Source organism: Dermacentor variabilis, chromosome 2, assembly GCF_050947875.1.
Source record: "Dermacentor variabilis isolate Ectoservices chromosome 2, ASM5094787v1, whole genome shotgun sequence".
NCBI classification, from domain to species: Eukaryota; Metazoa; Arthropoda; class Arachnida; order Ixodida; family Ixodidae; genus Dermacentor; species Dermacentor variabilis.
In genome coordinates, this window is record NC_134569.1 from 80,112,985 (window position 1) to 80,126,384 (window position 13,400).

General features: G+C 46.0%; 1 protein-coding gene across 3 annotated transcripts in view; it reads left to right on the forward strand.

Moving 5' to 3' along the window:
- LOC142572152 (proprotein convertase subtilisin/kexin type 4-like) overlaps positions 1-13,400 on the forward strand; it is a 208,040-nt gene that overhangs the window by 166,333 nt on the left and 28,307 nt on the right. For all 3 annotated transcript variants that reach the window (XM_075681061.1, XM_075681060.1, XM_075681062.1), the window contains exons 6-8: positions 1,531-1,619; positions 2,453-2,838; positions 10,657-10,757. In XM_075681061.1, coding sequence (XP_075537176.1) covers positions 1,531-1,619; positions 2,453-2,838; positions 10,657-10,757 — 576 coding nt within the window. The remainder of the gene's footprint in view (positions 1-1,530; positions 1,620-2,452; positions 2,839-10,656; positions 10,758-13,400) is intronic.

The following is a 13,400-nucleotide window of genomic DNA, read 5'->3' on the forward strand; positions in this document are numbered from 1 at the left end:
GCTGCTAGCAATATACCATTAGAGAATTCGGGCGTTTCATGAAATCGCAGTCGTACACGTTCGCCCATGTTGTGATCAGGTGGCTTAAGTCTCATTGGTTCCGTGCAAGTCGCTCTAGTAATATAGACTTGTTTATTGACAAAGAGGATGACCTCGAGGCTGACGAGGAGAAAAGAGGAAAAATAGCGCAGCGCTAATAGGTGCACATCGGGGTGTCCACGTGTGCCTCCCGGATCGTAGAAGAGGAGGGTGCGGTACGAGGGCCAGGTTACAGCCGTTTGGATTTAGAACGCTGGTAACGGTACGGGCGGAAAAGCGACATCAAGTTATTGCGGTAGTTGAACAAGGCTTGGGTAGATATAGCCTTCCGTTTCCATGGGCTCTTCATTTTGATTGCGGAGAGAACATCCACAAGTGGGACAGACGATGATTAACTGAATCAATAAACGGGTGCTATTGCTTGTTTCCTTACCACCTATTTCGTTATATAATGAGACATTCAGACGTTAGGGCGACAGCCAAGTCAAAGTTCACGCAGAATGACGCCGTATTTCTTCGGACAATTTAAGCGCAATTACCGCATCAGAGCACACTGGGCAAGATTTCTGTCGTAGCTGGTAGTGAACGTGCTCCGAGGAGGCTATTGGGCCTGCTTGAAACTTGGACTTGTTTTCATATCAATTCGCGGTTTCGTGGAATGGTTTCGACGCTCTCGTTACTCTGAAGTGTTACTGGCGCAGCAAATATACTGTTGATCGCAGATTATGTGGAAGAACAGGTCTGTCAGTTACACCGTGACATGCCTGCTATACTGCTAGACAAACTTTGTCTCGCAAAAGTGTTAAAATATGACGGGCGAATAACATTACATGCGACGCGCCTCAAAAGCTTGCAATGCATGGTTGCCTTACTCGTACAGCACTCGTCAAAAGTGGCTTCTCTGCAAACAGAGTCCCTGTAAGGCGAAGTCCACCTCGGTGATTACGTTGGGATGTGTCAAAAGTCAATAACTGCGCGCGCATGTCTGCGCGCATGTGTATGTGTGCGCGCGAATGTGCGATTGTTTTATCATGGGAACGGTATAGGCTTCTCGAGACGCATCGCCGGTGAGGAGCCATTATGCGAAGATTGGCGTTGTACCAATATGCGATAAAAGCTAACGCCTTCTGATGCTGCCTATGGTGCGTGCTGCACTTACCAAACGCTAATCGCCGCATCCGTTAGCAGTATAGGCATACGACCAATGCAGAGCCTGGGCGCAAGCCCAAATATAAACGGCCATCGCCTGTAGCATCAGTTCCCTTGCGCCTTATGGCAACGAGCCCAAAAGTGGTTTCGTTATGTGAGCCACGATTTTTTTTTTTTTTTTTGAGGAAGTTAGAGGAATTGGGGGTCTGTTTAATTTAACTTTTTGTATTAGAAAAGAGATGTAGAAAAGCAATATGTTCTGCAAACAACTCTACCGTAGGAGTGAATTCAGTGTTAGCTCTCCAGTGTCTCAATTCAGTGTATCTTTTCTCTTCCTTGCAGGCACGGCACGCGCTGCGCGGGTGAAGTGGCGGCCGTGAAGAACAATTCAATATGCGCGGTTGGCGTGGCTTTCGGTGCGGGCATCGGAGGTACGTATGCCTTATTTGCATGTTCCGCATCACATTGATGCATACTATACATGTGTGTTGTGCGCGTTCTGGCATAAATGAATGGAGCGTATGTGGTGTCAGGCGAGGACCGTTTGCCCTCGCATGATGTGGCCAGGAAAGCCACTGCAACAAAGTGCGTTAGGTTAAGCATAAGCTTCATTATACTCTTCAGGGCTTGTAAGCCATCCCTTACTTAGCACCCTACCTTAATGCCGCTTTCAGAGAGACCAGGCTTGACTAGCGGATCTTCAATCAGCGTTTGCTTGGCTAAGCGGAAGAAGCCACATTATAAGGTTGATTTCCTTCCCCCTCTCTCTCTCACTCTCTCTCTCTCTTTTGCGAGCCAAATGCGACTGCGATGACCGCATGAAATGGACACTTTAGTCTTTTCACTTATTTCGGTATTTTTTTTCTATGTAAAAGAAAAAACACGTGGGTGGGTGAGGAGGATATAATTTGCAAAGGCAGCATCAGTGTCAACTGCTGCAATATCTGTGACATCATAGGTATCCGCTTCGGTAGTCTTGTGGGGGCCTCGCCACCAGTCCTTCACGTTTGCATAGTTTTCTGGCGTACGTAACTACCGCTGCTGCCGGTAAAAGGGAACATGTGTTTCAGAAGTCGCACCTTATCAGTGTGGGATGCCTTGACATTCTTTAGCCCCTTTGTTAGCGGCGCCTTAGCAGATAGCAAATTCGGAATGCCTTATGGTCATTTTGCATTCTTTCGACGTGTTGTACTCTTACGCCATCACATACGTCATGCCATGCGTGCTTTATTTTTCCTTTTCTCTCCCCCGTCTCCTTTCGAAGGCGTGCGCATGCTGGACGGAGACGTGACTGACGTGGTGGAGGCGCGATCGCTGGCGCTCAACAACCAGCACATCGACGTTTACAGCGCCTCGTGGGGACCCGACGACGACGGCAAGACGGTGGACGGTCCGGGCGAGCTGGCCACGCGGGCTTTTCGCGAGGGCATCGAGCGCGGCCGCGGCGGCCTCGGATCCATCTTCGTGTGGGCCTCTGGAAACGGGGGCCGCGAGCGCGACAACTGCAACTGCGACGGCTACACCAACGCCATCTGGACGCTGTCCATCAGCAGTGCCACCGAAAATGGCCTGGTGCCCTGGTACAGCGAAGCCTGCTCCTCCACCCTTGCCACCACTTACAGCTCGGGATCTACGGGCGAGAGGCAGATTGTGAGTTCGCCGGCGGTGTTTCGTTCCCTGCAGTGTCTGTCACCCTGTTTCTGCACTTCGTGGGCATTCGTGGAGCGTTATAGCAGACCCTCATTTTTTTTTTTTAATGCTATGCGTCACGTTCCTATGACGAAAAAAATTTGCACTAATCCCGAAAGCAGTGCGCTGATGCGTATCGGAGCTCGCGGGGGCAGTGTGCGAGAAACTTTTACGTGATGCGCGCGCCAGGCGTTTCAAAGAGCGACTTAGGCACGAGAGAATCGTATTTTGATAGTGTGTGGTGGGGGTGATAAACATTTTTTAAGGTCGCCCGTGACCCATGCGCGTAGCCAGTGGCGTAGCGAGGTCGTCTGGCACCCGGGGCCAATAGGTCTTCTGTCACCCCCCCCCCCCCTCCCTGGGGTGTAGTCGAGGATGGCGAGGATGTCTTCAGACGCATATGAGACACCCCCCCCCCCACTGGCCCCTTGCACCCCCCCCCCTTTGCTACGCCACTGCGCGTAGCTATTCAGACATCATATTCACCACAATCTTAGTATGCTGTCGCACTTGGAGAGTGAGCGCCGGCGGTACCTAGTTCTTGCCTAGCTTTTGCGGTAACAATTATACGTATGCTCGCGTTCGCGCTGCCATCGTCGCCGTGCTGTGCCGCTGTCGACGCTCGCTCGCGGAGGTTTAGAGGGACTTCTGAAACGCAGAGTGCGTTTGGAGGCTAAAACGACAAAACGAAGTGGACGTAGCGTCAACGTACCGCTCAGTCGATACGGTGGCGGAGCCACGACAGCGCGTTATGCCTTCCGCTGCTGGCACGAGCGTCGTGCGCACACATACATTTGCATCATGAACACCGCAAGAAATGCGCTACGCAACTTTACCAACCCGCCTAACTTGCCGCACTTGTCCCGCACACTACTAGCGCACTAGGGTTCCTGTTGATCTGCTGATCTGCTGTGTGCGTGCACTGGAGAGTGAGCGGAACGGACGGTAAACGTCAAGCTGGCGTTTTCTAATATTTCACTGCCTGCTAACGAACGGCGACGGTTTCCCGTCGGTCTCATGTCGCGCACTATCGAGATGCGACGCCTCCGACGCCACTCCACGGCGGCGCTCCTCCTTACGCCTATGCGTCGCGAGACGCCTGGTAGCTGCCAGAGCGCTTTCTCTTCTGCCCGGTCGCAGTTTCCTTGCGTGCTGCGTCGTGGCAATATGTCGGCCTAGGAGTCCGAGTGCGACACTAAACTTTGATATCGCTGTCGATGCTTCGCCCTTTGGGCGAAACTGCCAAATTTTTATGTGACATTAGGAAGAACGATCTGTGTGCCATTGCTGTTGGGAAGAGACTCAAATTTCCTTTTATTTATTAGTATTATTATTATTATTATTAGTAGTAGTAGTAGTAGTAGTAGTAGTAGTAGTAGTAGTAGTAGTAGTAGTAGTAGTAGTAGTAGTAGTAGCAGTTTATCTATTTGCATAAAGTAGGCCTGCAATAAATAAACTTGAATATCGCTGGAACCAGTTGATCGAAGCAGATTTCTCCGGTTTGGCTCGCGGGGTTTTCCTCATTCAGGCAGCTTTTCATAATTATTTTTTTCACATACATTTGCCGGTAGCATTCAGAACATTCGAAAACACAGCATTAATTCAAGGTAAGCCATTTGGACACTGACTCTTGATAATCACATTAACGTCGAATTAGTAGCTTGTGCCTCAAGCTTCAGAAGTGTACTTCATGTGTTTACCCAATAAATTATTTGTTATTTCACTCACTGGTAATATCAAAATTCTTTTCCTCTAAATAAAAATTACTGTGTGAACAGAATTAACTATGGCCTGCTATGCATTGATATGTGTTTTGTGTTGACTGGCATTTCTCGCCCACTTACTAAGGTGGTGTTTTGTAGGGTTGTTTGTCCAGATGACACTACTTATTCAACAGGCTGCATTCTGTAGGATGCTTCTGCAATATATGTTTCCTTATTCTAAGGTTCTTGCTGAAAGAATGGCCCATGCAAACACTTATAATATATAAAACATAATGAACACATTACATAATGTGTTCACCCCCGCAGGGGCGTCTGCGTAAGCAGGCGTTTGGTGTGTTGCGACACCACGTACCCGAGCACACGAGGGTTGGACCCTCCCGCGTGTAGCCGTGCGCGGCTCAGCCGTGTCCGGGGAAAGGGGGATCCTGGGGGTTGAGCTGATGCCGGGTGTTCGGACCTTTAAGGCCCCCCGACGGAGGCAACACACCTCTTTGGCCTCTGCTTCACGTAGACGGCACCCCCGGACTGACCCACCCGGGGGAAATCGGTAGTCGCCTTTTCCTGTCTCTCTCTTCTCAAACCTTCGTCTTTATCTCTCACTTTATATCTTTCCTGTCTTCTTCTCTCTTCCATTTACTTCCTTTCTCCACGGCGGCAAGGGTTAACCTTGTGTGGATATCCTGCCTTGGGTACACCATATTGGGTTATAGTGATGGCGTACGGCTGGCGTCGTGCAGGCTTGTACACAAGCTGTGCCGCGTCCCCTCGTTGGGCTCCGTGGTGGGCGGTCGGCGCTGTTGCCGAACATACTCATTTTCTATGGCAGCACAAACCTCTGTCGTCTATGATCGGCGTCTGAAAAGATGCCGCACCGAAGTACCATTCCATTTCTCCTTTCGGAGCAACGCTCCATCCTTCCCCAAGTTCTATGTAGTACACAGCGAAAGCAACATGCCGGTAAGAAAACTCTCACCATTCCTTGTAGCCAAATGCCTGAAAGAAAAAATCGGACCGACGTACAAAGCCTCCAAAATGTCTAGCGGGGACCTCCTCCTAGAACTGAATGATAAAGACCAAGCAGAGAAGCTCACTGACCTTACCAGTATTGGCGACGCCACAGTTACGATTTCACCACATAGAACACTGAACACAAGCCGGGGAGTGATTTCTGAAGAAGACTTTATTGGATTGAGCGATGAGGAACTCCTTGAGGGTTTCCAAGAACAAAATGTGACAAAAGTACAAAGAATCGTAATCCGCAGAAACAACCAAGAAATCCCCACCAAACATGTTATACTCACCTTTGGAACAAGCGAAATGCCTACTTCACTCGATGCAGGTTATGTTAAAGTCAATGTCAGAGCATATATCCCGAACCCTAGACGATGTTTTAAGTGCCAAAGGTTCGGACATGCTTCACATGCATGCCGAGGACAAACAACTTGTGCTAAATGCAGCTCCAACGAACACCAATCTGAGAATTGCACCTCTTCCCCACATTGTGTTAACTGCAAGGGAGATCACCCAGCTTATTCACGGTCCTGCCCTTGCTGGAAAAAAGAAAAAGAAGTCATTGCTCTAACTGTAAAAGAAAAAATTTCGTTCTTTGAAGCCAGAAAGCGGCTATCATACCTTCCACGAAGAAGTTACGCCGATGTGACGCAGTCGGGGGCAGCGTCACAGAGGCCTCCGGAGTCCTCCGAGCCCACGCGCAGTGGTGCTGCAGTGACTCCTCCGGCCCCCGTGATGGAAGCAGCTGACGCTGCTCCATCCTCTTCCAAGGCCCTGCAAACACCAGTCCCGCAGGGCCCTAAGATAAAGCGAACCCCAAGGCCCGAGGCACGTGTCTCGGCGCCCAACTCTCGGTCTTCCAGCGCTTCAGAAAGAGCGATGGAGATCGACACAAGAACACCGGTGTCATTGACACCGAAGGACAAGCGCTCTCTTGAGCGCGGTAAGAGGGACAAGATCCCAATAACCACGCAAAATAAGAAGGCGATAACCTGAAGGTTATCGCTCCTTTGTATCACACTTCTTGAGACCTACGTCACCTAACATCTTTCCTATCTCCTATTGAACTGTTAACGCCATTTTTTACCCTTCATTTCCACAATGGCTTTTATTATTCACTGGAACTGTAGAGGTCTTTTCCATAACTTAGGTGACATTAAAGACCTGTTATTTAACTTCTCTCCTGTGGCCTTGTGCTTACAGGAAACAAACCTAGGCGAAAAACACAAACATATCTTAAAAGGTTTCACTGTTGTACGGCACGACCGTACTCAGATGAACCGGCTTTCGGGTGGAGTAGCCATTGTTGTGCAGGGCGGCATTGCAGCTAGAGAAGTTCCCATTACCAGTCACATAGAAGCCGTTGCTGTCACTATTATAACTCACAAAACCATCACCATTTGCTCGCTGTATATCCCACCCCACACCCATTTTACCACTAAAGACCTAGAAAATATAACAGGTCAATTACCGGAGCCATTTGTTTTAGTGGGGGATTTTAATGCTCACGGTACTCTTTGGGGCAGTATCAAAACTGACCAAAGAGGGCAAATGGTTGAAGGTTTTATTCTGTCAAATGATACCTGCCTTTTAAATTCAGGTGCACCGACATACTTTTCACCGACTTCCCGCACTTTTAGCTGTATAGATTTAGCTTTTTGCTCACCATCTCTTTTTAATGATCTTAAATGGGAAACCCTCGACAAGTCTTATGGCAGTGATCACTTGCCCGCAATCATCAAATATTTATCATCACCTCCAACCTTAGTCACTAGGCCACGCCAGTGGAAATTGCAGCTTGCTGACTGGCCGCTTTTTATGGAAAACGCGAAACTGGAAGTTGTCTTTTCAGAAGAACAAAACATTGACGAACTTAACAAAAAAATCACTCAGGTCATAATCTCTGCAGCAGAAAAAGCAATACCGCAGTCATCCGGTATTGTACACAAAAGGCTAACTCCCTGGTGGACTAACGAGTGTACCGAAGCCAGAAAGAAGCAAAATAAGGCCTGGGGAATCCTACGTAGGTACCCCACTTATAGCAACCTTTTATATTTCAAACAGGCCAAAGCGAAAGCACGTTTTATTCGAAGAAATGCGGAGAAATTATCATGGCGAAAATACATAAGTTCAATCAATAGTACCGTCACATCAAAACGAATGTGGGACCAGGTGAGAAAATTTAGAGGAGAGTACTCATCATACACTATACCACTACTTACATGTCCAGGCACACAAACAACACTACAGGACCAGGCCAACTTATTAGGTGAACACTTTTACAACATTTCCAGCTCAGCACACTATTCAAATTCATTCTTAAAATATAAAGAATCGGCGGAGAAACAGGGACTGCCCACCACTGGGGCTTCAAACGAACCTTATAATAACGTCCTCACAATGCAAGAACTGAACAGGGTTCTCTCGGCCGGTAAAAAAACAGCAACAGGTCTTGACCGTGTCCACTACACAATGTTGGCACACCTATCTCAAGCATCAGCAGAAACACTTCTTAAATTTTTCAACAAGATCTGGGAATCTGGAGTAATGCCTACAGACTGGAAAAATGCAGTAATAGTGCCTTTTTTGAAATCAGGTAAACCCGCAACGTCCCCAAGTAGCTACAGGCCCATTGCCTTAACAAGCTGCCTAGCCAAATCCTACGAAAGTATCATCAACATAAGGCTCACATTCATCCTTGAATCAAGGAACTTAATAGATGTGCACCAGTGCGGATACAAAAAGGGCTGCTCGACAACTGACCACCTCGTACGACTAGAACATGAAATACGTAAAGCGTTTCTACACAAACAACACTGTCTCACAGTATTTTTCGATCTAGAGAAAGCGTATGATACCACGTGGAGGTATGGAATTTTAAGAGACCTGGCTGGCTTGGGAGTCCGTGGCAGAATGCTAAACTGTCTATCTGATTTTATGGCAAATAGAACATTTCAGGTGCGTCTCGGCACAACACTTTCACGCACATTTACACAGGAAAATGGGGTTCCACAGGGTTGTATTCTGAGCACGACACTCTTCATAATCAAAATGAACTCTGTTAATAAGATCATACCATCCGCTGTGATGCACTCAATATATGTCGACGATTTGCAACTGGCTTGCTGCGCCTCAAATCTACCCACTTGCGAAAGACAACTACAAATAACCATAAATAACCTTACACAATGGGCTGATAAAAATGGATTCCGGTTTTCAGCAGACAAAACTGTTACAGTTCTCTTCTCCCAGAAACGAGGGTTACACGTCAATCCAGTTCTCACATTGCATGGTACAACCTTGCCGGTCAAAGAAGACTACAAATTTTTAGGCGTAACGTTTGACAAAAAGCTGAACTTCCTGGCCCACATTAACACAACTAAAATTAAAGCAAATAAAGCATTGAATATCCTCAAGGTGCTATCACACAAGCACTGGGGGTCTGACCGAACTTGTCTACTACGTATATACCGTTCCCTCGTACGTAGCATCCTCGACTACGGTAGTGTAGTTTATGGTGCAGCTAGGCAGTCATACATCAAGCGACTCGATCCAGTTCATAATCTCGGCCTACGACTGGCAAGCGGTGCCTACAGAACATCGCCTGTCCAAAGTTTATATGTTGATTGCAATGAGCCGTCCTTACTGCAACGCAGAGCACTGCTTACACTTTCCTATGTACTACGAATTCGATCATCACCACAACATATATGCTATAACATCGTTACACAGTGCAAATCAAGGATACACTACACAAGCAAACCGAACATGATTCGGCCACTAATCTTACGATACGAAGAATACTGTCAGGCTTATGATGTTCCTCACGAAGCCCTGCAGGTTGCGGAAAGGCCACCAAGATTGCCACCATGGTACAACTTTTCACAGCTATGTGACTGGACACTAACACATCTAAAGAAAAAAGACATTCCACAAGAACACATAATACAAGAGTTTCGAGCTATACAAGAAAAATATAAACATTACACGGAATTTTACACCGACGGCTCCAAAACACAAGAATACGTAGGTGTCGGAATAATTACGAAAAACTGGCAAAATAGCATTCGGATAAATAGTTTTTCTTCAGTGTTTACTGCCGAAGTTTTCGCAATATGGACGGCAGTTAAAAAAATTACCAGTGACAAGAAGACGAATACTATCATATATACCGATTCGTTAAGCGCACTCAGAGCTCTAAACCTTAACTCCGCGTCCGAACCCCTACTTGGTGACATCCTAAACATGTTAGCTTATAACGAATACGGAAGAACCATACGATTCTGCTGGGTCCCAAGCCATGTCGGGATACCAGGGAATGAAGCTGCAGATAGATGCGCGTTCATGGCAGCACACAAAGGTATAACACAAACAACACTTCCATACAAAGACAGTATCCGAGCTATTCAAAAGGCCCTGACATTAAAGTGGCAACTAGAATGGGACTCTTGCACAAATAACAAGTTACACACAATAAAACCCGTGCTTAGAGAATGGAAGTCGTGCTGTCACCAGCAACGCTTCTATGAGGTGATCCTATGTAGACTCCGAATCGGGCATACACACCTGACACACAATTTTCTACTCCAAAACGAAAACCCGCCAACTTGCGAGAAGTGCCATGAACCACTAACCGTAATGCACATTATTATGACATGTCCAAATATTGAAACACAGAGGCAAAAGCTCTTACAGAACCTTTATAACTTACACATACCTTTACACCCCGCCTCAATACTCGGAGATGAACCGCTAGTGCCTTTCGCTGACTTGTTCAGCTTTCTAGAAGAAACCGGTTTTTTACACAGACTCTAATATAACGCACCTTCCACTGCTTTAACATTTGAATTCTTAATACCTTGTGGCTGGCGCAGCATGGCCTTAGTTGCTTTTGCGCCATTAAACCCGAATTAACTAACTAACATAATGTGTTCACATTAAGTAATGAAGATGTTTCAATTTAGCATATAGCGAACATAAACAAAGTGCTGTTTAAAAGTGCAAACCTCAATGTTCCTGCTTTGCTTTTAAACCCTCTATCTAGATCACGACAGATTTGCATCACGGTTGCACCTCCACTCACACGGGAACGTCTGCATCAGCTCCTTTAGCGGCGGGAATTTGTGCACTCGCACTTGAAGCCAAGTAAGTAACCATCGTGTACTTCCCACCATAGGCAGAGGGGGCGGGGCTATAGAAATCATTGAATGTGTGTACATATATATATATATATATATATATATATATATATATATATATATATATCAACCTATTTTAAGTTCACTGCAGGACGAAGGCCTCTTCATATGATCTCCAATTACCTCTGTCCTGTGCCAACAGATTCCAACTTGCACCTGTGAATTTCCTAATTTCATCACCCCACTGAATCTTCTGTCCTCCTGGACTACGCTTCCATTCTCTTGACACCCATTCTGTAACTCTAATGGTCCACCGGTTATCTAACCTACGCATTACATGGCCTGCCCAGCTCCATTTTTTCTCTTAATGTCGATTAGAATGTCGGCTATCCCCATTTGCTCTCTGATCTACACTACTCTCTTCCTATCTCTTATCATTATGCCTATCATTCTTCGTTCCATCACCCTTTGCACGGTCCTCAACTTGTTCTTGAGCTTTGTCAATGTCCAATTTTCTGCCCCATATGTTAGCACCGGTAGAATGCATTGATTATACACTTTCCTTCAATGATAGTGGTTAGCTTCCAGTCAGGATCTGACAATGTCTGCTGTATGCACTCTAACTATAATAAATTATAGTCAGTTAAGAGCGTACACTTCATTCCACCTCCATTCCGCACTGTGAAAGTGGACGTACAGTGAAACTGTTTCCAATGTTAGGAGACGTTACACAAGCACCACCACCAGAAGCAATGTATGTCATGCGCACACACACATGTGTGGAAGTGCAGCATATCTCCTCGTTCTTGCAGGCCCTCTGCCTAGCACAAGTGCGTTATTGAACTAATTGAATTTCTCAAGGTAAAATGTGTCCCAAAATTTGTAAAGCACGACTTACAGATTGTAATTAGAATATACGAGAAAACAATTCTATTACGCTGAAATACAAACCCCTTTTCCAACTGCCATTTGAAATCTGTTTTTCTTTTTTCTTCTTTTTTCTTTCTTTTCTTTTTTTTTTTCTCTACATTTATTTTTTTCTGGTGGGCACAGACTAAAAAATCCCAAACAACTAGAGGCTTACAGCTTCGCTGTGAGGAAACATTCTTTGTACGCTGGCTGAAGGAGGAAAACGTGCCGATGCGATTAGCCGCCCCTAAGGCAGTGCTTTCCCCAGTCTCGAAGGGCCGTCATCGTTAAAGATAAAGACGCCACTCGACCACAGACCTGCCATGCGGAGGGGGCATGCAACATAATAGCAGCTCCAGAGTAAAGGAGAAAGGACATGCGGACGTGTCAGCACAAAGCAAGACCGTTTTACATGCGTCATGGTTAGATTACAAGAAATATACTTTCGACTATAACTGCATTGTTCTAATAGAAGGCAAGCACAGCAGTTTTCTGATGCTTTCATTGACACCTGAGGCGGCGGTATTGCACTTATACATAAGGTAGAACTCGCAAATTTCCTGTTCGTGGTGTGAGCGAAAACCTGATTCCAATATTGTCACTTTTAGGTCATTGAAAGAGTGACTGGGAAGGTTGACATGTTTGGATATGGGAAGGTTCAAAAGAGATTTGCTTTTGACCTGTGGTTATCAAATCATATCCTGAAAGGTTTTTGTGACCGGTATACTGTTGATTACAAGTTGTACATTCGGGAAGGCGGACTACATTGGCGGTGTCACTTTAATTTGAACAGAGAAGTTGGACGCCCATATATGTACTTATTACCTTTGATAACAGTTGCACTTGAGGAAACTTCGCATGACCTCGAAGAATTGTCTTATATTTTACAATGCGGCTGCAAATGACTTCTATTGATTCTTCTTTCGAGTGAATCCGGCTTGGTCTAATTTCGATTACTGAGTGAATTATATACATTTTTGACCTCTGCATACAAGTAGCAATGTTTCCATCCCGAATAAATGTTGTAAATTATTAGATGAGATTTTCTTTAATGAGTCGTTGGCATTGCCTACTGGAAAGAAAAGCAATACTTAGATACATATCATTCACGTGCTTTACACACGCCGTTGATAAAAGACTGTGCCGAAGTGGTCACTGAAGTCTTCAGGATTTTTTTAAGGGTCAAAAAAAGCACGTGAGGCAATTTGAAGCAAGGTGAAAATACAGCAAGGTATTCATTCCCTAGGCACAAGCTATACATATTGTTAAAGATCGTTGTTAGCTGACTACCGCTTTCTCTTTAAACATATAGTAAACTTTGTCCTGTGTCTATATTAATATATATTGTGTCTGTGCCTGGTGTTCACAGCGGAAATAAAAAAAAATGCTGAGGTGAAAAAATACAGGTGATGTAGCCGCCACTGGCGTAATGTGCTTGTCCTCCTATTGTCAGGAATTGCAGAAATAAAGCGAAAGTATGAATGAAAAGCCATGCACGTCCACGCCAACAATGATGCAGTAGGCTTTTAGCCACAATAAAATTTTAACTGAAAAGCTAGAGGCAACTCAAAAGAAACCTCAAATGATGTGGGTAACAGAACTCTGATTATGACACTTTGGGGATGGGGGGGAGGCTTCGCTGGAGGGGCTGCACCTCCCCTCCCCCAGAAAACTTTGGAGGGGCTCAGGCCCTGGAGACCCGCCCCCATAGTCTGCGCCTGTGCTCCCCACTCTCCTGTTT